The 25,105-nt window shown below is 50.9% G+C and overlaps 1 protein-coding gene across 1 annotated transcript in view; it reads left to right on the top strand.

Annotated features, from left to right (window-relative positions):
- The first annotated feature begins 3,454 nt into the window (after nucleotides 1-3,454).
- The window catches only part of LOC119104791 (biogenesis of lysosome-related organelles complex 1 subunit 2), a 33,049-nt gene continuing 11,398 nt past the window's right edge, over nucleotides 3,455-25,105 (top strand). Inside the window, exons 1-5 of the mRNA XM_037228513.1 lie at nucleotides 3,455-3,536; nucleotides 4,471-4,561; nucleotides 17,824-17,957; nucleotides 18,535-18,562; nucleotides 18,811-18,946. Of these exons, the coding sequence (XP_037084408.1) occupies nucleotides 4,483-4,561; nucleotides 17,824-17,957; nucleotides 18,535-18,562; nucleotides 18,811-18,946 (377 nt within the window). The 5' untranslated portion in view covers nucleotides 3,455-3,536; nucleotides 4,471-4,482. The remainder of the gene's footprint in view (nucleotides 3,537-4,470; nucleotides 4,562-17,823; nucleotides 17,958-18,534; nucleotides 18,563-18,810; nucleotides 18,947-25,105) is intronic.

Genomic DNA, 25,105 nt, shown 5'->3' with positions numbered 1-25,105 from the left:
CCGAGGGCGGCGGAGGGGCAGACTGCTCCACAGAGACGCCGTGTAGACACAGCGCCAGTGGCCGATGCACCTGAGCGGCAGAGAGGCGTCATGGCGGTGAGAGCGACCCGGTGGCACGACGCTGTGGCCAAGGCCAGCAGCATATGACAAATGGGGCAGTCACTGTATGCCACTGGTCACAGCAATGATATAAAGCTGACAGATTCAGCATGCAGATGCCACATGTGTTACCAGACAGTCGTGCTGGTGGGTATGGGTTGTTTATTGATGCTGCAAGGAGTAATGATCACTGGAGCCATTTTCACCAATTTGTAGCACACAGAGAACTAAGTGCTGTCAGGGGTCTTACAGCACACATCCAATACGACTGAACATACCACAGGCCTGTCTACTCGACAGATGACTGGTACCCATACTAGATGGATGACAGGCCCAGTGTTATTGGACAACTGAGCAGACTGCCAGACTGCTGTACAGACTGCTGCACCACTGACCTGACTGTTGAGCAGACTGCTGGTGACATTGACCCAGTCAGCAGACAGGCGGATCGGTCCCCACACCAGCCGCAGGTTATACACACACAGCGGGTGCAGTCCGATCTTGCCCAGGGAGATCTGTGAGACACCGCAGGCAGACCAGGACATTTCGGAGCTGTTCAGATGGGCACTCACAGTAGAACGCAGGCAGCCAACCTCTGGTTGACAGCTGTGAACCATGCTGGCATGGGGCTGAAGCCACACCACCTGACATGGGTGACCTTGGTGGCCCACCCAGCCTGAGCACTGAGGCTTAACACTCGCTCGGGTGGGCGGAGGGGTCAAATTGACCTCCCGAAGGTTTTTCCAGAATGATTTCCTAACGGCGCGGTGCAGCCGCGCCAAATTTTGCATAGCTGTAGGCAGTTGAATAGCGGACCGTTTGGCATAACAAATTTAGATGAACTTTGTAACGTCGCTGACCTATGGCAGGTCAAAGTCGTGCCATGGTTTCAGCGAAGGCGATTTCTAGGGAATCCTTCAATCTGATCCAACAACAGAGTGTTAGACGAAGCCATACATCTCTGAGACGCTTTATTAGGCAACACAACAGTTGAATGAACATGTTAAATTGACCTAAGGACAGGTATGAAGGTCACACCAAGGTCAAAACCAACATGTTTTGTTACTCTAGGGCTACTGTATGGGATTGTTTTTGATGCTCATTTCGAGTTTACTGATAGCAAGAACCACATTATACATCATCCATGGACTTCTTAGAGGTCAGAGTAGGTCATTGACCAAAAATAGCCCAGGTCAACATTTTGTTTTAGGAACATACTGCCTAGTGTAATCTTTGCCACTTAGTTAAATGCAAAACTCAAAGCAATCTTGTATCACTTTGGTCACCTTGAAGTTAAAAGGTCAAACAAGGTCACTGACCTTAAATGAGTATGTGAACTTTTGCTTAGAAATGGTTATCTAGGTTCTGGGGGCACTTGAGAGACCAACCTGGAACTTGACCTTGTTTGACCTTTTTCAACCCAAAGCTTATGACCTAGGAACATGAAACTTTGACCTGAGTTCACATACAGGTCAACACACCCTGTAAATCTGGTGCCTCTTGCTATCTTGGTTCCCAAGATCTCAGGTGGGGTAAATTGACCCCCACCCAAGCAAACAGTATCTAGCTGGCCACCTGGGTGCATGTTAATGCGACCTGACCACATGTTGATCCCTTACAGGGGGACACATCTTCTTCACCTGCTGAGTCACGATGCTTGAATGAATGTAAAACTGGATCCAACATCAGCTTTGCAGCTCTCAACAACATTTGGTTTGGGCAGGGCTGGGGCAAACATGGAGCTTGGGGCATTTGGAAAATTTGGGGCACAGCTTTCTTGAATGGGAAGTACATATTACCATGACCAGCTGAAGCTACCAGCAGTCTAAGTCAGTGGCATACCCAAGGGGGTGGTCGGCTTTTGGGGCCATGCCCCCCCCCCCTCCCTTGGATACTGCAGAGACCCCAGTGCTTTTCGGCAGCTTAGGACAAATACGAGGGTATCTGAATTGGATCCTAAGCCAACAGAAGCACCCACAGTGACATAGTTTGGCACCTTCCATAATGCTGAGAAGTGGGGCCTCTTGGTTTAAAGGGGTCCCTATCAGCTGATTTATCCCACTCCTGAGCAAAGTTATGGCTAAGCAATGACTATAGTTACAAGAGGCCTCATTTCTTATGCAGATGCTTTGCTTACAGGTGGCAGAAGGATGCCCCATTAGGGGAAGAATTTAGGCTGCCCTAAACATCTAACAATGGCCTTTTCAATGCTTTGCAGATATGGCTTACACATGTTATCAGTGGCAAACCATAAGATAAACTGAAAAGCCAGAAGACAGCAGTTACCTGCAGGTTGTAACGGTGGACTAGAAGCCATGACAGCAACTGGGGCAGCAGACGGGTGATCACATAGTACACCACAATCAACCCAATTGCGAATGACCCAATGTGCATGGTGGATGCTTGTCTGCTCCAGCAGCATCAAAGTCTTCTTTCCATTATAAGAGCTGCCTTTGGCCTGTTGGGTACCAAAAATATTTGTTAGTAAAACAAATGAGCAATGGCTTGACCTAAAATGATAAATGATCCATAGTCTTGACCCTAAATGGTACCTGATGCTCTGCTTTGCATTAACTGAGAACTCCACCTTCACCAACCAGGTACATTTCATGTAGTCTGATTACCTGTTTGCTGGTAATGAGTAACAGCCCAGACCACAAAAAATATAAGGTGCTTGACAGCAAAGAAACCATGCTGCACCAAATCATGTAAATATATTATATACATATGCATATAGATACATACATGCATGAGACACAAACAAAACTAGCAAATTATGTTACATAAAATTCCAGCACATTTCAACACAGCTTTCCATGGTTTGCAATTAGTGAATTTGCATTTTCGGGCTTTTGACAAAATCAACTCCCACATGCTAAACTATTCTAATCCAGCCTCCATCTCTGCATTCATCCAACACAAATACGAAACGGTGTCGTACGACCTCCTCTTTAGCGTGTTCTTCCCAAATCTAGATACGGGGGCAATCAGCAGCTGGAAAACATTGCCTCAGGCCGTAAATGCTCATCAGCGGAGCTTCTATCTACCCGCCCTGGTGCCTTCTGGCTAATGACGAACGTGTACCGTAGACTGGTGATCGCTACTGAGGTTAAAAATACGATACTGACTGACTGGAGTGCACGGTACGTGCAATTCTTCAAGCGTCGGACATAAGCTGTCCAATAAATTGCGCTATATATTGCTCACGCTAGAAGAGGACGAATTAATTTGCCCAACGCTGCTCACATTGGCTACATCGAACATCATTGGTCTGGGTTTTCATATTTGGCGCTTTTGTTTCGAGCTCATAATGTTGTTATTGCGAGGAGCAATGTTGGAAAACAGTACTCGAGCAGTGGTAGGGAGTCGGAGGCCGCCTGGACCCCGTAATTTCCGCTAGACAGGTGTATCATACATTAGCTGTTGTTGCGACAGCGGTAAGTCACGATTTATATCAAAGTTCTGATGATTACTGATAAAGGTAACTTGACAAAGCAACTCCAGGTTTTTTTCATTTCATGCTCCAATTGCATGTGATATAAATCTGAGCTTTTCAAGTGCGGTGACATTTGACATCATTTTCAATGCTAACAGAGCCTACCTTTCAAGGAGTCGTGATTTTGGAAAGGCAATTTGCGGGCAGAAATACTCTGAAACATTTTTTCACAATAAATGGTATGGAGATTCAGCATAATATGGCATCAATGAGCAGTGGATGGATGTTTTGCTGACTGAGTTGCTGTTAGCAAGAGAAGAATATGTATAGTGTGTCAAAGCAACTTGAAGCCTCTTTACACCAATGTCAGGAGAGTTCTGACTTTTGAAGAAGAAGCCCCCTCTGCAATGTCAGGATAGTCAGTTGTTCTTAACTAACTGAGCTAATAGAATGGAGAAAAATCAGTGCAGGTTTGGTTATGCCAGGCTAGTGTAAGTTGGTATGTAAGGTAAATATTGACAAGCCTGATTTAATAAAAATCATCACTATGTGAGCCCACTCATTCACTCTATCACCCTAATCTTTCTGTTTTCAGCCATTTAGATTCACTGTGGTTTTCATGCAAATGGGTTCTGTCTCTTATAGAAATAATTTTCATTAATCCTTCATTTATCCAATAGAGGAGACTAGAAGCCTTCTGATGGGGTTCTGCGCTCTTGGGGAAAAAGGAAGGCAGGAGCAAATGACCAGTTGCTCTGAGCTGCCTAAATTTCTGTGGATGCTCAAAGTGCTGGGATTGCCTTGTTCAAAGGGATTGCCTTTGCTGACCTGTCACTGGCATTTGTGTGAAAACACCAAATGCTGATAGATTACTGATAGATCACATAAACAACGAAAGTACATGTTCCATGGCTGAGCTCTTTTTCTCTCTGCAGCACACAGGTGCCATGGCAGAGGCCAGTGGGTCACCTTGCAGGCGGCCAGATGACACCAGCACGCCGGAGCTGACTGACTCGCCCAGGCGGGGTGAGTAGGACCGGACTCTGCATGAAGAGGGAGGGGGGGGGGGGGGGGGGAAGGGTGCAGGCCAGAGTTTGTGCCAACTCCTTCCAAGGACAAGGGAGCTGTCTGTAAGCTTGGCTGGGCTCACTATACTTTTGTGGGGGCAGGTCCGGCAATGCAATGACCATATATAAGACACTTTATTAAGGTTACATAACCTAAAGAAGGGGTCATGTCACTCAAAAGCATGGGCACTTGTACCTATCCATGCCACTTCGCCAACCCTCGCCATGTTACGTTCAAAGTCCCATTTTCGAACCGAGGCCTGACCGGCAGACGGCGGCGGTACACCGCTTCCTGGCCTCCTTCAGCCCGGGGTGGGGTGAGGGGGGGGGATGGGTAGGGTGCGAGCGCAGCTGTGCGCACGTGGTTGTTAGTGTTCATAGCTGGGACCCGGCGACCCTGTGAGATCATGGGCAGCAGGTGGTGGGGGCCAGCAGATTAATGTACAATGGTGCATACAGTGCGGTAGTTAACGCGTCTGCGTTAAAGGGAATAATTCACAGTTGAAGATATTAAAGCAAGCATCAGGCATTACGAACTAAGCTCACTTATAACTATCGGTATACTTTTAGGTGGAAAAGACTGCTGGGGATAACGCAGTATCTCTGTGGAGCAAATAAGTTCCTCAATACGTTTTATTTTGTTGTTTTGTTTTGTTGTTTTGATTACGTCATCGTAACTTGCACAACATTGATTGAGAGCCAATTGACGGCCGTTATGTCCGTAAATCGTGCTTACGTGCTCAGATCTGAACAATTCCACAATTTTTTGTTGGCCTTAATCGCCGCAAAGGTAATGGAATGACAGGGTTTTACTAACGTTATCATGGCGCCATGGGGGCCTGGTTGACCCTTGAAATAGTCTCCCCGAAATAGTCTGCACATCTTCACGGGCGTTCAGCCCAGAAACTAGGGCGGTTTAGGTCTTTAGAAGGGCAGGGCCGTGAGCTACACCGAATGATCCTCAAAAGGGCTATTTCAGTTCAAAATCCCATACAAATGTGGAACACTCTCTGTTAAGGGAATGATCCACATTTGAAGATAATGAAACAAGCATGATATCTGATGAAGTGAACTCACTTATGACTTTTGGTATGCTTTAAGTGAAAGGCTGCTCTAGAGAACACATCGTTTCTGTTAAGTAAATATTCTTCCAAATGTGCCATTATTTGATTGCATCATAGAACATTTTTATGGAGCTAAGGTACTGCGAAAACTACCTATGCAAAGTTGCAACTTTCTTGTAGTACTTCCTATTCGTCGAGAGATGGCGAAACGGGCTGAAAGTGTTTACTGAGCCAAATATTGTTATGTACTTGTATTTTGGCCCTTCCGCGTGATGTTATTGCATATTTATTGGTGAGCATTAAATGTTTCTTTGCATTCACATTCCCGGTTATTGCTTTATTGGCAAATTATTTCACAAGTCTTTTTTTCGTAATAATCACCAATCATGTCCAACTTCTTATGTCACGCGGCAGAAAGCGTCATTCGTGATTTCAAATTGCATAGCCTGCTCAATATTGCTTGAGTCCCAATTGACCTTCCCTCTATTCGGAATCGTGCTCACGGATGTCAGATTTCGGCGGCTCGACAATAATCTCCTTTTTGCCTTGAACGCCGCCTGACCTGTGGGGTGGCAGGATTTTAACGACCTTGCTATGGTGCCATGGGTGCCTGAATGGCCTTGAAATGGCCTGCACGAAATAGTGTGCACATCTTCGTGGGCGTATAGCTCAGGAGATAGAGGGATTTAGGTCTTAAGAAGGGCAGCGCTGTGAACTGCGCCGAATGATCTTCAAAGTGGCTATTTCATCTCATTCCCCTCCCTCCCCCCCCCCCCCATAGAAATGTGGGGCTCTCCCTTCCACCATCGCGCGCCTGGGAAACCAGAGATGCGGGGTTTTGTTCCCCACAGCGCCCGTCCTTCCTGCCAGGATGAGAGCCAGGTGACACTCTAAAGCTTCAGCAGCTGAGTATATCGTGAAGCCACAGTGACGGCGACGAAAATAAACTGATACAAATGCTAACTTTTGAATTATGAATTATGAAATGATCTCAATAAGTGGTGGTCACGGCCAAACTTACCATGCATTCCAAACCGTGGGATGAGAACGGCTTCAGTTGTTTTGGACGTTATGGGTCCGCAATTCGGCGCTTGTATCATTCCTCATCAGCCTGTCCTTTCCTGTGCTGTGCTGTGCTGTGCTATGCTGTTCTGTGTTGTCCTGTGTGGTCCTGTGTTGTCCTGTGTGGTCCTGTGTTGTCCTGTGCTGTCCTGTCCTGTCCCACCCTGTCCCGTTCTGTCATGTGCTGTGCTGTGCTGTGCTGTGCTGTGCTGTGCTGTGCTGTGCTGTGCTGTGCTGTGCTGTCCTATTGCCGCCCGAAACGTAAGGAGACTGCTCTACGTTTGTATGGGGCTTTGGACCGAGAAAGACATTTTCAGGATTGTCCTCTGCAGTTTATAGTTATATGACCTCTATATGGCCCCTTGTTTCTGAGCTAGACGCGCGCCCACTTGTGCGGACTGTTTCGCGCCGCCTGATATGAAGCTTCCCAAAGATATATGACGTCATAGAAACATCATAATTATCTCCCACGCAATGCCCATATTGTGCCCAAAGTCTAAAATAATACGGCCATTGGAGTTTTCGTATCTTGAGTGCGTCCGCGTAAATCGTGACATCAGCAGACCACAGTTGGTCAATAGCCAGTTCAAGCCGCTGACAGCAAGCCTTAAGCACGAAGCGCATTTTGTGATGCATATCGCAGGAATTTGATCAGCTGTTCCAATTATGACGGGCATTGAGCCTGAGAACCGCCGCCGGCGTGTCAGTCTGCCCTCCTCGTTCTTCTGTATGTGTGTGCTTGGGTACGGGGGTATCACGTCACCCGCCTTCTGCAGGTCTGTGACGCTCGGTGACGTATCTAATGGCGACTCGTTTGTAGGGTTTTTCGACCAATCGATACGATCATTATGGTTGGTGGCGTCACAGCTGATGCCGGCCAACCGTATGGCCACGCCTCGGTATATGCCGGATCTCGGCATCGGACACTTGGGGCCGAGGCTTCTTGGGGAATCTCTTCGAGAGCATTGGGAGGCACGGCCGGATGAATGAGCTTTGTTGTCCATCGCGTCGGGAAACCGGTCGCGTCTTGCGTTGTACGGACGGAGGCAAATCTCGAGTACGTGGTCGCTGCGGGTCATATTTTTGGGGAGTCCTGGCAATGCGGGTGATACTCAATCTCGAACCAAGCAGACACGTAGTGGCTTGCATCAATTCCACGTTCGCCCAGTCCGCCTTTCAGTGGCATCCGCATTTTGTTCCGCTGCGTCCAGCTGCTCACGAGATTTGGCTCCGTAAGTCCGGCGCTTAGTCGGGGCTTACTCGGGAGTCATCGATCTCGCCGTGCTCGCTGAGTCTGTCGAGGAGATGCGTCAAGAAGCCCCGGTCAGGACCGTTCGATGGTGAGATCGGGAACAAACCGAGGTATGGCCACACCATTCGACCGACAACAGCTGTGATGCCACCAACCACAACGACCGTATCGCCTGCTCGACAGACTTTATAAGCGAGTCGCCATTGGCTTCGTCTCCGGGTGTCACAAAGCTGGAGACTGCGGGTCACATGGATGACCCCGTACTCAGTGTTTACACAGGCAGAAGAATGAGGGGAGGGGGGAGGGGCAGACTGACATAGAGGCAGCATCTGTGGTGAAGGGATGGGACACACGTCATGAGTACATGCGCGTGAGACTGCGACGTCAGCAAAGGTTGCGCATGTTTGAATCAGAGCGGGAGTTCGTTTCCGATTGGCATGTCGCCGTTTGGAAGGGTACTATGATCTTTCGTTATTAATTACGCATTACCAACGATGCGTTGCGTGAATCGCATTGTCATAGGTGTCACTTCCTTAAAGCGGTTGGGGAGGGGTGGGGGGGGGGGGGGGCTGAGCCAATAAAGTGTACCTAAGCCATCCTCAAATCCTAATTTCTCCCCTGACGCTTGCCACTTTTATTTGCGCCCCTTATGCGAAAAAAGAATTAAAAGTACATTAAGTCGGCTCTAAAATTGTTCTGTCAATGATTATGATGATGATATTGATAGCGGTGCGTTTATGTACCTTGTGTACCAGCAGTCCGGACACTTGCTGTGTTTCACTGGCCCGGTATTTCCTCTTTGCTCATATGCATTGGGTGTGTGGGGGGGGGACTCAGAAGAGCATTGAGGGGCTCAAGTCAGTTCTGGATGTGGGGGGGGGGGGCGTACCCCGAAAGGGTACAAATTGACACCACTACGCGTAGTTGTCACCTTTAACCACGGGTGTCGATTTCTCAAAATGTTTCGGGAGGCCGGTCTTGGAAGTCGCCATAAGAGGATAGTTATGAGAAACTTCTCGGGTAAAGTCCACTTCTGTTCTGTTTTCTGGCTTTCCCTTACAGGGATGTGAATATATATATATATATATATATATATATATATATATATATATATATGTGGGGGGGGGGGGGTGCGTGTGGGTGTATGCGCATGCATACGTGCGGGCGGGCGTGCGCGCGTACATGCGTACGTGCGTACGTGCGAACAACACTTACCACGTATTTTTGTAAGCTCATGTGCGTAGCAACAGCAGTAACACGTGAAAGGCTGGCAGTTTGCATCAGCTTCGTATAAACGTACTTGTTTGGTGAATCCGAAGGGGTGGACTTGCACTTCTCTGTTGCAAACCGGAAAGTGAAATATGTTTACAATTGACGATTATGTGGTTCTGTAGTGTTTTGTTGTATATCTTTATGTATCGACAGGAAGTGTCCACAATATATCTGGCATTCCATTCCGTGTATATGACGCTTCTCGACGATCCAAAAATGTCAGCAGTAAACCGTACGTATTTCAGCTAATGTCAAACAAAACATAAGCACCCCTCCACTCATCATTTCAGAAAATGGTTCTGAACCTTTCCCCAAAACGCTTAGGCACATGCCCTGGTCTTGATGATAGCTCACCCCGCTCGCTTCCTCAAACACGGCTAGCGAGCCAGCTGTGATTCACGGAGACACTGTCCCGAGCTGTCGTGCGATTGAGGGGAAAGCTGCTGTAACCCGCTTCGGTTCATCAAACGCGGCTAGCCAGCCAGCTGTGATTCACAGAGACACTGTCCCGAGCTGTTGTGCGATTGAAGAGAAAGCTACTTTAACCCGCTTCGGTTCGAATGCGTGGCAAATGAAACGACCATAATGTCAACACCACGCACAATGTAGGTTTATTGTAAAGGCGTTGCAAGGCGCGCCGGCTTCTCAGCAACTGGTTACTCGTCTGGAAAGGTTCAGTCTTTGCCCAGAGCCGAGAAATGGAACAATTACTTGACATAGCTTGGAGCACGAGAGCTCTCAAGCGCGCGTGCTCGCCGTAGAACAAAAACCCCGGGGCACGGTCTTGCAGTCTCGCGGCCTGCGTGGCGTCGGTCTCTGTTAATATTAGATGGGAGTCGGTAAGCGGATGAAAACGGCAACATTTCTGAAAGAAGCACCTTTAAACGCTACAGACGTGTAGCTACTTCAGGACATGCAGAACGCAGTCCGGGGAATGTTTCAATGGCGCAGTTAGTCGTGGGCCCCGGCCTTGTCGCTGCTTGGGAAATAGGTCCTGAATCCTAGACCTGACGCCGGAGTCATGTGGTCGCGAATCAATCACGCGTCACCGTCGTCGAGCTTCGACCGCAGGGGTGTAGCCGCGCGAAATAGGCTAGGGGGTGAGGCCGAGTGGGAAGCCCTAGCTTTTTTAGACGACACGTATTTTTGGTGTCGTCGCACTAAAATAAGTTTCTTCCTAATTTAACCCATTTTCCTCTCAGCGTTATGGAGTTTGATTCACACCCAATTGAGAAGGAAGCTATAGCGCTGCTCTAATCCTTTGCTCTGCCTCGGCGTATAGTTTTGTCGGTGGGCATCATTATTTTGTTTGGCGTCGATCGTCGAAACCATGTTTCGGTAGTATACATAGGGTCGGTGTTATCTGGCTTCAGGCGTTTTTGGACGTGCGCGGTACTGGGAATGAAAAGCATAAGTTGACGTGTGCGATCATTAAACGCTGCCACGGAAACCTAAGCTTCATTTTTCATGGTTCGTTTTCATTTTCATGGTTTCAGGTTCGTCATGGTCGACTCGGCTAATGCTGTTTTGGTGGTCATTGTCGGACGACTGCCGCTATCGCGTTAGTCGGCTGGTGTCGATCGTCAAGCTTTCATAACTGCTTCATCGAGTTTTCACGTCGAATTGGGGTTTGGCACATTTCAAGGGTTCTTTCGAACGTAGTCTGATAAAAGTTTGCTCACGTTTCTGAGCGGCAATATTTGACCGGTTTGTGTTCGATTTCCGATACGACATCATATCGCATCGTGGCAAAATAACGCAACTTGCTGCAGTCTGAATGTTTAAGTAGCATGAAATAATGACAAAACACTGAGACAATAGCATAAAACGATGTCAGAGTCAGCAAGATGATTATCGCGTAACTAAAAGCGTGCATCATGCAGGAAAAGTAGAAAATGTTCAAGCAAACACCTCAGTCAGCTGCATTCAACTGAATATAACGTCGCAATTTTCATTCTCTTTGTCCTTTAAACTGTGAAAAAATTATTAGAAATCTTCTTTAAAATCGATGTAATTTCCACTTGTGCTGCCCTGTTTGTACTTTGGCTCTAGCAGGTTGGGGGAGGGGACAAACTCATCGTTGGAGGCCAAATCGAACATTGGGGGGGGGGGGGGGGGGCAGTGGCCCACCCAAAAGAATACAATCGACACCGACGCCTTCAACCGTATCTGGATGGTGTCGTGCCTGATTCACGCAGATGTGACCTTTAACCCATGTGTAAGCGACCTTGTACATTGTTAACATAACCGCGTCTGGCGATAGTTTCGCCTTCAGCGCCCCTGGCGTCGGAAAATGCTCGGCGATTGGTGACGTGGGTGAACCACGGCTTCATGGTTGCTAGGCCGGCTTGCTGGGACCACCCATTCTCGGATGGAATAACTGTTCGGACTGTCGTCTTCGTCTGGTGTGTTATAGCATATAACGTTTGGACCGGTTAACGCTCCGGCCGTCGGCGTTCTTGGGTCCTGTTCTCGGGTTGCTTAGTTGGTAGAGCTCTGGACTCGCTGTTAGGAGATCCTGGTTCGAATCCCAGCGAGCCGAAGGAAGTAATTCGGGTTGTGACCCATACATGGCTGATAGCCTAGCACCATCCGGTCCTTCGCAGGACTCCGTAACATCTAACGACGGCCAGAAAGTTAACTGTTCGAAACGTTTTTTACTTAGACACAGGGCATGTTCGAGAGTCCCATCAATCATTCCATCCGTGATGCCCATACCTCGTTTTAAACCTTCCGTAGAACCACCCGTTCTGTATTTACATTTATGCCAGCCTACTGTTCTAACCTTTGATGTGCTCGAAAGAAACAATGTCTAGCTGCAATGCTTTTTTCAACATGTCTTTCCATTCACATGAGTGGTCCAAGTGCAATCCCTTCGTACAGACACTTTCGCTTTGAAGATATTTTCATATGCTTGCTAGGCAGTGGGCGTTCGATACGCGTCATTTGTCGCAGGATGAGACCGAACCGATGCTACAAAATATGCGTGCCTTTCCCAAGCTGTTTCAACCAGGTTTGCTTGAAGTTGGCCTACGGTATTCCGCTCAAGGGGAATGCTCCAGTTTTGAAGATATTGAAGCGATCATGAGATCCGATGAAATTAGCTCACTTATGCCTATTGGTATACTTTGGAGTGGAAAAGACTGCTCCAGACAACACAGTTTTGCTATTTAGTAAATACGCTCCTCAACAAATCGTTGTTTGAATGCATCATCGCGCATTGCACAACATTGATTGAGAGCCAATTGGCGGTCGTTGTATTTGAAAATCGTGGTAACGAATGCCAGATGTGAACGGCTAGACAATTAGTTTTTTGTTCGTCTTGAACGTTGCATTACCCGTGTAATGACAGTATCTAAATGGCATTATTATGGTGTCGTGGATGTCTGGATGACCTTGAAATAGTCTCCTCAGGAATACCTTGCACATCTTCGGCGGTGTGTAGCTCAGAAACTAGAGGAGTTTGGGTCATCACAAGGGCAGGGCTGTGAACTGCAGCGAATGATCCTCAAAATGACTCTAATGTGGAGCACTCTCCTTTTAAGCGCGTTTAGGACGCATCTGCAGGCCTCAGCAGCCAGGAAACTGCAGTGAGCAATTTCGTTACTATTATCCGCTCGATCCGCTCGATATGTCCGTTCGATAGAGACTCTACGGGTGGGTGTCTGAAAATATTTAACGAAGATGTGGAATAAACATTAAATTCAACTGAAATAACATGCAATAGTTGTATGCGTTTTAACCCATAAGTAAGATGCACCGTCATTGAATTTTTAGTCGCAGATCTGGCTGACATAGCCTATATGTGCATATAGAGAGCGGACACCATATGTCGACCAGTATTGACCGGCGTTTGCCACTAATTGGCATCTGGGATCCGTTTTTTATTGAACATTTTAGCGTCCGAAACCGAAACCGAAAATTTCAACCGAAACTAATTCGACATGCTTCGTGGTAACTGGATGAACGTGTTTAATTATTGTACACATATAAATTTGGTCAAATTACATGCTTAGCATGTCTTTCATTGCGCGAGCACCAAACCATCTTAGAGTTCTACATGAAAGAACTTGATTTTGCATGACTGTGTCCAAGGCTACATAATCTATGTCAAGTTTTTAAAAGAAATGTGGTCAAATAGCATGCGGAAAGCCTGAAGATGGACTTGAATGAACTCCGAAACAAAATCAGTGAGCTTCGAAATATCGTGTGCGCTTGCATTCAAGTCTCAACCAAAACAAAATTAGAAAAGGGCTGCAAAATGGGCAACGGCGAACTCCAAACATGTTTTTGAAATGGCAGGGATTTATATAAGCTTGTTATGAGATGGCGTCAATTAATTCAATAGTTATCCGTAATATTTCCGTGCTGGCCCGGCCTACTATGCAGTACATGATTGGTTATATGGTGCTGACACACAGCCGTCAGCTGATCACGTTCTGGTTCTCTCCTGATGACTGGTTGGTTCCCTCCCGCTGTTTCTCTGGTTCTCCCCCGATGAACTTACATGCTTAAGAGCCGGACCATAGGCCACTACGGCTCGCTCTGTACCGCGGCGGCAAGGCTCAGCGGTGACGTCACGACGACGTCCGCCAATCTGGTCGGTTCTCTGGCGTCCTCGATGGGCATCGTTGCCATGACGACGACGCCGCGGCGTATGTGGTGCATAAGTGGTTGAGCGGAATTGGGCGTCGGCGCTGGCGCACACGAGCGACGCTTTGAGGCATTGCTGAGTCTCTGTTCCTGTCTTGTAGCTTTCCCCAACTCTGGTCCAGTCTCTATTTCTAGATCTGTCTCGGTCACTAGCTGTGTTGGCTGACCCTGTTTCGGCCCCAGCGTTGACTCTGCCTCTGTTCTTTGGGACCAGCGCTGTTCGTGGACCCGAGATCTGACTTATCGTGGTATGTGTGCTGCTGTTGCGTCCCTGACCCTTTCACGAATTGTCGTGTCGCTGGATCGTTTCTCTTGCCGACTCGGTCTCCACCCCAGACTGGCCACTGGTTTGAGTGGATCGAACGTCCTATCTATTTATTCATTTAGTTGACATCAGCTGACACTCAGCCTACATGAGTGACTTTCACTTCTGATTAGTCTGTGAGGTAAAACAGCATGTCGGTAACAACGGAAAGTGATGAGGGTAAAACGAAACACATGTGGGCATGCGCACATAAACGGCATGAGAAGGCTCTAAAGAACGCTTCTAACGCTCTTGTAGGGGTGTCACCACTTTGTGTAGGGATGTGACCCCCGAAGCCTTGTTTGGCCCCCGTGCAGCAGCAGCGATCACGGTAGTTGAAAGAGGGTTCCGTGGCTACTGGTCGGATTGCCGCGGTGTTGCACTTCTTGCCAGGGTGCCGGATGGATGACGTCATGCAACCCCAGGTGCTGATTTTGTCGTTAACTCCCAAACGGCGACTGTCGCTTCAAGGCGGTGTCATGTCATGTCCCTGCTTTGTCTCCTCCATCACCTCAAGGGTGCACATGGGAACGCTAAGCATCGGGCGCCGCTAACAGCCAAATGTCAGCGACCCTTCGCTCTCACGTGACAGCGTGCCGCATCACACATCTTTTGAAACTAACAAGCAGTTTTGATTGAAGTGCATGCTATGGGCGCTATATGACCGCGCAGGCGTTCCGACTGCGAAAATCCCAGTGCCAGAGACGGCGCCGTCACCGGTGCTCTCGAGCCTTCAGTGTATGACAGGGGCGGCGCCATGGAATTTGAGTGCGGGGGGAAAGGGCAGGATTTTCCGAGGGTCCTAGATAAAATGGGCCCTGCTCACCCCTAGGGGGCCTCCTAGGCAGTGTCGTGTTCAAGGAGAGGGATGTTGAGGGCATGCGCTCTCTTACCAAATTGTTACATGCATCATATCCAACAAAATTAATGTCGACAATTTAAGAATCCAGAATGGGGCCTTCTGGCTGTTCAACAAAGGGCCTCGCTCCCCTAACCAGGGCTACCTGTTCCAGAAAAGAGTCTCCTATGCATATATAGGCCTCCTTATCCAGAACAGCATGCTCTTCCGATTCGCAAAGAGGCCTCCAAATCTAGCCAGAGGGCCTCGTTTTCCAAAAACTGACAGCATTTTGCTGAAAGCACAACTCAAAACATCCTGATCCGGAACCATGGCCACCCGATGCATGAAAAGGCCTCCCTGGTCCAGAAATTGAACCTCCTGAATACGGAGGGTGTTTCTTACTCAGAACAGAAACCTCCTGGATCGCAAAGGAGCCTATCGAGCATGCAAAGGGCATTCCTTAACATAAGATTTAGCGTACTTATCTAGTGCATGAACAACATAATTCATAAAGGCGGCCTCATGATCGAGAAAACGGCCCCTTGATGTACAGAAACGTCGCCTTAGTCCGATTGATCACTCTAGCTCAGTCATGAAGGGCCCTCCTTCACCTGAACATTGGTAATCTACGGGTAGCTACAATGCCTGTAGTTTGGGAAAAAGAGGTGCCCCCAAAATTTTGAGCGGGAAAAACATACTCTTACCCCTCTGCCCCCCCCCCCCCCCCCCCGCCTGCCTGTGCCGCCCCTGGTATCGGCCTCAGCGCCGCCCTACGCTGCCGACGACCGGACTTCCGCTCACCTGATCACCAGCCAATCTTGTCAGGGGCTCAGCGTTATCACCATCCGCTGGGAGTCGCTCATCCCATCCGACCCCGGGTCACGCACTGCCGACGGCTGAACGCGACAGGCGATGCCGCCGGGCGTGCCGGGAGCGACAGGCGATTGCCGCCGGCCATGGCGCGCACGGCCGGGCGCTCGGTGTGCGGGGGGTGGGGGCAGACAGCGCCATTGTCCAGCTGAGAGCCGGCCTCCTCACGGCGCCACGTCAGGGAGCAGCGGGAACGCATGTCCGCGCGGGGAGGGGGGGGGGGGGGGGGGGGGCTGACAGCGATCATGTAGTCCCCGTCAGGGTGAAGGAAAAACATGCGTGGGCGGTTGTCACGCTTCGGGATGAGTTTCCCGGAAATCGATGCGTTAGTGGACTGACAGCGTTGCCGGAGGGTACAGGCGCATGTTGCGTTCGGCATGCGGTCTTGACCACCTTGTCGGATGGCGGATGATGTCTGTCTTCACGGAAGTTGGTTCGGTTAGCAATAAGCAAAACGTATGGACGGGGATGCCCATGTGCCGTCTGCTGGCTTTGGTCGGCGTGCCTGTTGGAAAACAGCCGCCGGTTTGTGAGACGGTCCTGCCAAAAGTGGAGTAAGTGATGTCAAAAATCCTGGGCACGTGAAATGAACGAGGTGAGCTTGCGAGCATGCCTGGCGGCACATGTTGAGAGTGCCGCCAAGGTGCTCTGGCGGCCCAACGCAAGTGCAGGTTGAATGCCGTTTTCATGTAATGTATCGGTCATTCGATGGTCATGAAAACTTGCGGCGTGGCATTTCATTTTTCTTAAGAAGTACATCCTGCGTGTTTTAAACCCAATGCGTAACCTCCGACTGCAACATAGCGTGTTTTAAGTTGCAAGGAAGCCCAGTTAAAATTTAACCTATGTTTTACCAACAGTGACAGGTGTATATTTCTCGCGTAACACTAGGACATTGGGGCGACACTGGGGCATTCGAATGTGAATTCATTGGTAAAATATGATCACTATATATGAGCAAGAAAGGCCCTCAGCTTCTGGTTTTTCCGCATCGTAATTTTAGAGTTGTTATGCCGTGTTATCGGTCCTCAATTTACTATGTGGCGCTGGTTAAACGACGTTATAGAGCGAACATTGGTTATATTGACAGCACTCGACACTCAAAGCCGTGTTTATGGTGTCGAGTGAGTGTGGTAGCACTCGTAACCTTAAACGTAGTTTGAAACGTCGACCATGGCGATTATTTGTTATGGAGTTGAATGAAATGCTGAAACGGTGGTTCAGTTTTAACTGAAACGGTAATTTTATTCTGCCGTCTCGACGAAAGAGGTAACAGCGGAGCAGTAGGTTGGGGTGTCTCATAGTTTAGGTGAGGCTGGGTATACAGCGTTTTGAATGTGGCGTGTGGACTGTGGATGTTGTATGTAAATAGACTGAAAATTAAACTTCGCATCTCACCAACGAATTTAAAAAAATTAATCGCGGTGCCAGCATTCGTGTTAAGGTCACGCACTTCTCACATCGCATTCTGAGTCTGTTTTGCTGCGTTGTGACAAAGTTATTTTCACATCCTTTTGTCGTAGCGCACACAACGCATCCCACTGCAGACGAGCCCGCGCGCGGCGGCCTCGCGTCGCCGGGGGGGGGGGGGGAGGAGAGGGGGGCAGTCACGCCGCGACCCGCGTGGCGACATCGATGGCCGCGCTCGGTCGACACACGGACGTGATCAGTACACACCGCTATGCCTGCCAAACATGCGTTGTTGTTTGTATTGTTTTTGTGTGCAGTTACCTATGAGGCATCGCATAGCGTCCGCTTGGTTCCTGTTGTTTCAGCTATCGTCAGGGCATTTTAAGGGTGTGTTTTAGTTTTTGGTTAGTTATTAATTTGTTCTTATTATCAGTACGTCTGGTCGCATTTATTTCATATCTTACCGTTATTACTGCCTTTATCTGGGTCGCAGGCGCCAGCAACATATCAACCAGCACGAGCAGCTTCGAAGCGGGTGTCCAGCACGACCCGAATCTCAACCGACTGGCGATCAACATGTTTACCAAGACGGAGCAGTACCTGCAGGGCGAGCTAGATTCCGTCACGGTGAGACGCGCCACGCGCAGCGGCGCGGGCAGGGCAGCCAGCTGAGCTTCCAACCGCGAGGCTGCGGGTTCGAGTCTGCCCACCGGCGCTGCGATTCGACGCCGGTCTGTGCAAAGGTCTTTCGCCGTACGGTTTTGCGTAGTGACTTAGACGTGGGTGAAAGCAGTGTCAGGTGGTGGTGGAATGCCTTGTCGCGCGGTAAAACCGAGATCGGTTTCCGTTGACAGAGACCGGCGGTGAAATGGCCCCGTTGGTGGGGCAGGGCACCGCGGAGGTCACTCGACCCCCCCCCCCCCCCTCACTAGGTACCACCTGCTGGCGGAATGCTGGATTGCGTCATGGCGAGTACCAGTTGCTAATGTTCTATTCATGGCAGGGCTAGTACCAATTGCTCATGTTCTGCCGTATCGTGCAGGGTGAGTACCAGCCGCTGATGTTCTGCCGTATCGTGACAGGGCGAGTACCAACTGCTCATGTCCTGTTCGTATCGTGACAGGGCGGAGTACCAGTGCTGATGTTCTGCCGTATCGTGACAGGGCGAGCACCAGCTGCTGACGTTCCGTCGTATCGTGACCAGGGCGAGTACCAGCTGCTGACGTTCCGCCGTATCGTGACAGGGCGAGCACCAGCTGCTGATGTTCTGCCGTATCGTGACAGGGCGAGCACCAGCCTGCTGATGTTCCCGTATCGTGACAGGGCGAGCACCAGCTGCTGACGTTCCGTCGTATCGTGACAGGGCGAGTACCAGCCGCTGACGTACCGTATCGTGACAGGGCGAGCACCACCGCTGATGTTTCTACCGTATCGTGACAGGGCGAGTACCAGCTGCTGACGTTCTGCCGTATCGTGACAGGGCGAGTACCAGCTGTGACTGAGATGAACCGACGCACTCATGCCAAGTACGAGGAGATGAAGGCAGTGGGCCAGGAGACTCATTCCGCTATCGAGCAACTCAACACCAAGTATACCGAGCTCGAGCCATACCTCAGGTAAGCAGAAAAACGCTGGGACTGGAGGACGCTCAGGGAGCTGGAGAACGCCCGCCGGGACTGAGAACGCTCAGAGGGGTGGGAGAATGCTACCGAGACTGACAAACGCTCAAGTGAGCTGGAGAACGCCGCCGGGACTGACGAACGCTCAGGGCAGTGGGAGAACGCCACCGGGACTGACGAACGTTCAGGGGAGTGGGAGAACGCCGCCGGGACTGACGAACGTTCAGGGGAGTGGGAGAACGCCGCCGGGACTGACGAACGCTCTGAGCACGCTCAGGGGAGTGGGAGAACGCCGCCGGGACTGACAAACGCTCAGGGGAGTAGGAGAACACCGCCGGGACTGACGAACGCTCAGGGGAGTAGGAGAACGCCGCCGGGACTGACGAACGCTCAGGGGAGTGGGAGAACGCCGCCGGGACTGACAAACGCTCAGGGGAGTAGGAGAACACCGCCGGGACTGACGAACGCTCACTGGAGTAGGAGAACGGCGGCGGGACTGACGAACGCTCACTGAAGTAGGAGAACGGCGGCGGACTGACGAACGCTCGAGTGAACAAGAGTGTGCTGGCGGCGCTGGAGAACGCTCAGGGGAGTAGGAGAACGTCGGCGGGACTGCAGAACGCTCGAGTGAACAGGAGTACGCTGGCGGCGCTGGAGAACGCTGAGGTGTTAGAGAACGCTCAGGTCAGCTGGACAACGCCGACGAGAAAAATACCTTAAGCGCTAAGTTATTAACGGTCATTCCATATTTTACGTAAATATTTATTTCCACGCGCCGTTTGTGTTTCAGCAGTAATATTTGCCTTCACTCAGTCATTCTAACATAAACACCGGCATGAAACGTTGATGATTCTCGTAACATGAAGCGGTTACTTGAAAGATTGTGATATTGAAGATCTATTATTTCCAGCGTGAGAACTCAACCTCACTTTGTAATCAGGCGTGCAGTGTGAAAGTGCAGTGTGAGATGCAGTGGGAGGGTGCTTTCTGAAAGTGCGGTCTGAAGTGTAGTCGAACGAATGAACGAGCGAGCGATCACACAACTGAGCCTCCGAAGAAATGCATCCACACATACAGATCGGCCTTGCTGTACCTGCAGCGACCCTAGGTGATACCCAGCGATCTATTTTGCGGCCGTCTGGACGTGCCCCGAATCCGGTCCATCCGCCTCCCACCCTCTCGCCCCTGCTGTCCTGAGGTAGCGCATAAGGGCGCTAGGCCTTGTGTGCAAAGCGTCCGCCGGGACTGGCGCTGGGTTATTTCTGCCACACTGCATCCATTCGACTTTCACTTGGGCAGCGTGACATCCCCGAGCGCCTCGAGCTACAGTCTCCTGACCCTAAACAAGCGCGATATATGGAGCTTCTCGCGAACTTCCACAGCGCCGCCGCGTGTGACCGACCGGCGCTTAGAGCTCCATTCATCGTCTGCGGACGCCGGAGGCGGCGGTAATGATCATTACGGTCGCAGCTATGTCGAGCAGTGTGTGGCGAGTCGGCCTGGCTGTCGTCGCGGTGAGGTCGGAGTCGCGGGGTCATGTCGCCCGGTTCACGCGTGGTGATTAACGGGACGGCAGCGCGTTCTGCGCTACGCTTTTTAAACAAACCTGGATGGATGGATTTCTGGGGCCAGAGCTCACGCTTGACAGTGCTTGTGCGAGCCTTGACCCCCGTCATTCGATCGCGCGTCCCAGGTCAACGGCTGAATTCGGTGGCGAAAGTTGAACGTGCCGCAGTGCTCGGCACGGTCCGTCCTGCCCTCCGGGCCCTGCCATCGGCCTGCCGCCACCAGCCGCGGGCCAGACCTGTCAAGGACAAATAGCGCGCTTTAAGTGACCTGAACCCACCCCGCCACGGTGGGTGGATGGAAAGGCAGGCGACCTTACCAATTGAGTCACCAGGACGGGACAGAAGGGATGTTCACTGAAACACGATTGGGTGGCTTGTGTGTAGGTCCTTCTGTCCCAAATTTTGAATCTTGGCCGAGGCGTCCATGGCTCGGAGGAAGTCCACGCCGTCTCACGCGCACACAAGTCACATCTGGGCACTGATCGCCTTAGCCTCTGTTTGTGTATGCGGCTTCCGGGTCAGAGGTGTCCGTAAAGTTTGGAACATAAGGCTTCAAAGGCTGTCAATTCAGAGGTCAAATAGTAGAAGGGTGCACCTCAGCACGAGCGCCCCGTGACCACGGGTTGAAGCTGTCTGATCAGAAACAGCTACTCGTGGACTAACATGCATGTCATTGCTGAGCAGCTGTGACAGACGTGGCATAGTCGGTAGGTTGGCCTAGCCTAGCCTTAGCCGAGCGGCTGCAGGTCAGCGGCAGTGACAGACGGGTGTCAATGTGTGGCGACGCGGCACGTGCGGGGTACATCCCTTCACATGCAGTATTCGATCGACCCACTCCAGTATTCGATCGACCCACTCGACCCATTCGACCCACTCCAGCCACCCATTCGTCTCCGAAGCCCGTCACTGCACCAGACTACGCCGTCTGAGTCGCTGTAATTGGGTTCCGGGGAAGAGGGATGTCAACTCTGGGCACACGCGCCGCGTCAGGTGCCGCCACAGAGCTCCCTAAGTGTGCAACGTTCGATGGTTCGGTTACGGGCTCTCAGCCCACTGTTCGTCTGCTCGACCCGGCCCTCGGAGGCCGTCGAGTCCGGACCTGTGCGGGTCACGCCGTTGGCCGCACACGGCTGTCCAACTGCAACTGCAACTGCACGCATCCCGTGGTGGCACCCGTGCTGTCGTCTCGCAGGGTGGTGCATACTGTGCCGCGCGCCGACGATCGATTTGAACCACCGGCGCCGGTGTTTTCGCCCGCGCTGACGCACCAGGTGGCGCCACTCCTGCCGCGATCCGGGGGCGCGCTTTGGTGCAGCACGCCTGCATGCCTGAACACGCACTCACACACACTGTCGCACACACACGCAGCCAAACATGAGACCCGAAGCTTTTTTCTGAACCGACCCCTCGTATTAAATCTTGCTTCGCTAAAAGCGTGCAAGGGACGTATTTTACTCCGTAGATTTTGAATAATCCCACGATTGTTATGCCACTGTTGCCGGGGACGTACGGTAGCTCCGTGCACACGATACTCTGTACTTGCATAACGACGCGGTTTTCTTTGATTTCCCTGGATAGTTCGGCGGAAGTACATGCGGCCGTTGGGAGATACGGGCTCGTGTGGTGGCTGCGGACTGGTGACGATGCCCGGCGTTGACGACAGTCCAGGCGGTCTTTCGGTGGAGGAAATGTTCCAGAGCGGAGAGCAACAGCGTGTGCAAACTCTGCACTCAACAAAGCTGAGCACAATGAGAGCCGGGCGGGACTAGGCTTGGGATGGAGCAGTGATGTTTTGATGTTTGAGGACGTCTTAACATGAAGCGGTAATGCTTTGATGTCTGAGAACTTCTCATACACCATGTACGTATACTGATGCATGATGCTGGTATCATGCATCACATCGTCCTACCTGCGCATTCTCGGTTTTAGCAGTCCGTATTTGCCCCTTGCAAACATTACGTGCGTTTTTTTTTTTAAGCAGAAGACGCTGTCAGTTCGCTGACACTGTACGTATGTTTTATTTAGATTTCACACTTCCGGCTCCCACCCACTTATAACTATACGTTCTCACCAGTTAACGTCAGGAATTTGATTAGATGCTTCACAACCAGTTCCACCAAAAAACTTTGTTCTGAAGATTTTTTTACACTCCCACACCCTGATTATTTGTATCAGCATTTATCTTTAGCCGTGACTGGGTGTCTTGGATACCCAAACTGATATTGTGATTGATGTGGTGTTAGGCCCTTGTCTTGGAGATCATATTTTTTGGTCTTTATCAGCAGTTCCAAAAGCAATGCGACACTTAATCTAAACAACTTGCGTTGTGACTTAATGCCAGGAAGCCGGAGGCGGCCGAAATGAGACTGTTGCCAAGCTTAAGTCACCAGATAGCTCAAATTAATGCAGACCAGCCGTATGGAAGCCAGATCGACACCGACTGAATCAGGTGCTGACTCAAACTGCCAGGTCTGGGGTAGCCTTACCTGAATACGCGCGGTTATGCTAGAACAGCGCATCACCTTTCCCATCGCCATGGTGATTTATGGTTGCCCAGCTTGTTGCTAGGCTCACGATGGAAATCACAGACGTGATCCCTTGTTCCGGCTTTTAAACATATCTTCGATGCTGCCGCTCTGGTTCTAATCCTTCCGCCAAGCGTAATCTTCTTGAGCTGTTCGGAGCTGTGCAATGTCCCCAACAACTTCGTAAGTGAAGTGACATGTTGAAAGGAACTGATCTCAGATCCGGAGCCATTGACGTATTGACGAACTAAGCGACATTAAATGAAGAAGCTCTTTCTGTCGCGAGCTATCGCAAGGAGTGTTCATCGAACAGACCCCTTCGCAAATCTCTGGCAACATGTTTTCGCATCTGTTGAGCTTTGTGATGCTGTGGCGGTCAGCACCGTTTTGGTGAAGACCACAGCGCCACCCGTGTGGTGTCACTCAGGGGCGTGCTAACGTGTCACTCGCTGGGGATAGCATGTTGGGTATGGTAAGGCCACTTTGTGCAGTTACCGAGGTTGCATATGTTTTATCTGACGGTCGTACCGCCCAAAAACTAAAACCATCACCATTGTGATGATTATATATATATATATATATATATATATATATATATATATGTGGGTGTGGGTGGGGGGGGGGGGGGTGGGGGTGGGGGTGGGGGTGTGTGGGTGTGGGCGTACCATACCATTCCTATGCATTTGTAGCAATATATATATATATATATATATATATATATATATATATATATATATATATATAGTGGTATTCAGCTCTGTCCAGTTAGTAAAATCCTAACATTCTGCAATTAGACGTTTCAGTTCTATTTGAGCCTGTAGCAGTATGGACAACCGGTCTCTCCATGTCATATCGTGAGAATAAATTCGGCATATGGGCGTTGGTTGTGAGACAGCCTCCCTCCCCTCCTCCGCCTAGAGCACTTCTGAAGTGCGGTGCAGTGCAAGTACAAAAGTCCCTGCACTTTTGCACAATACAACACTGCGTTTGTGAATCTGCACGAAAAGAACGACTGGGGGAATAACTGAAAACAAAAAACACTGTGCCGTCGACGGAACAGTTGGAACTGTGCCAAGAAACTGTGTGCCAGCTCCCTTCCTGTGACGGGTCTCGGGCCTTTAGCGGCGAGAGCGAGGTCCGCGCCAGTCGCGTGCCCCCGTTGACCGTGACCTGGAGCTCTCACCCGGCAGCGCCGCTCGGAGGCTCAGGCCTGTCGGCCGGCCGCGGTAACTTTGAACCCCTACGGTGGCGGTGCCCCCCCCCCCCCCCCCCCCCCCGCCGGGGCCGGCGCCGCCGTCGGAGGGCCGCGCGTCGCTCCGGCCGGCGGGTTCTAGTTACGGCACCGCGCGCGAGGGCACGAAGGAGTGCTGGGTTGGCCGAGGCCGAGGGCTGGCGGCAGGTGGTTGTGACGGAACGTGCAGTTGGCGGTGACGGCACAGGGGATGAGAGAGGGCGGACTTCGTGGGATTCCCCGAGTGGACGGTGACAGCACAGGGGATGAGAGAAGGTGGACTTCGAGAGATGCCCTGAGTTGACGGTGACTCGACAGGGGATGAGAGAGGGCGGACTTCGAGGGATGCCCCGAGTCGACGGTGACACGACAGAGGATGGGAGAGGGCGGACTTCGAGAGATGCCCCGAGTCGACGGTGACACGACAGGGGATGAGAGAGGGCGGACTTCGAGGGATGCCCCTAGTCGACGGTGACAGCACAGGGGATGAGAGAGGGCGGACTTCGAGAGATGCCCCGAGTGAACGGTGACACGACAGGGGATGAGAAAGGGCGGACTTCGAGAGATGCCCTGAGTCGACGGTGACAGCACAGGGGATGAGAGAGGGCGGACTTCGAGAGATGCCCCGAGTGGACGGTGACACGACAGGGGATGAGAGAGGGCGGACTTCGAGAGATGCGTTGAGTTGTAGGTTACCGGTGTGGTGGCCGCGGCCACGCACGGTCGACACGGGAGACAGTTACGGTGGTTTTCCTATCGCTGGCCCAAGAAGCGATCCTTAAATGATCTGTCGATGGACGTGGCTTGCGTGGCCTCCGCCGTCGCTGACTGT

Source organism: Pollicipes pollicipes, unplaced genomic scaffold, assembly GCF_011947565.3.
Source record: "Pollicipes pollicipes isolate AB1234 unplaced genomic scaffold, Ppol_2.1 Scaffold_6052;HRSCAF=7182_pilon_pilon_pilon, whole genome shotgun sequence".
Classification (NCBI taxonomy): domain Eukaryota; kingdom Metazoa; phylum Arthropoda; class Thecostraca; order Pollicipedomorpha; family Pollicipedidae; genus Pollicipes; species Pollicipes pollicipes.
Note: the sequence above shows the minus strand (reverse complement) of the source record. Positions and strands in the feature narration are given on the sequence as shown.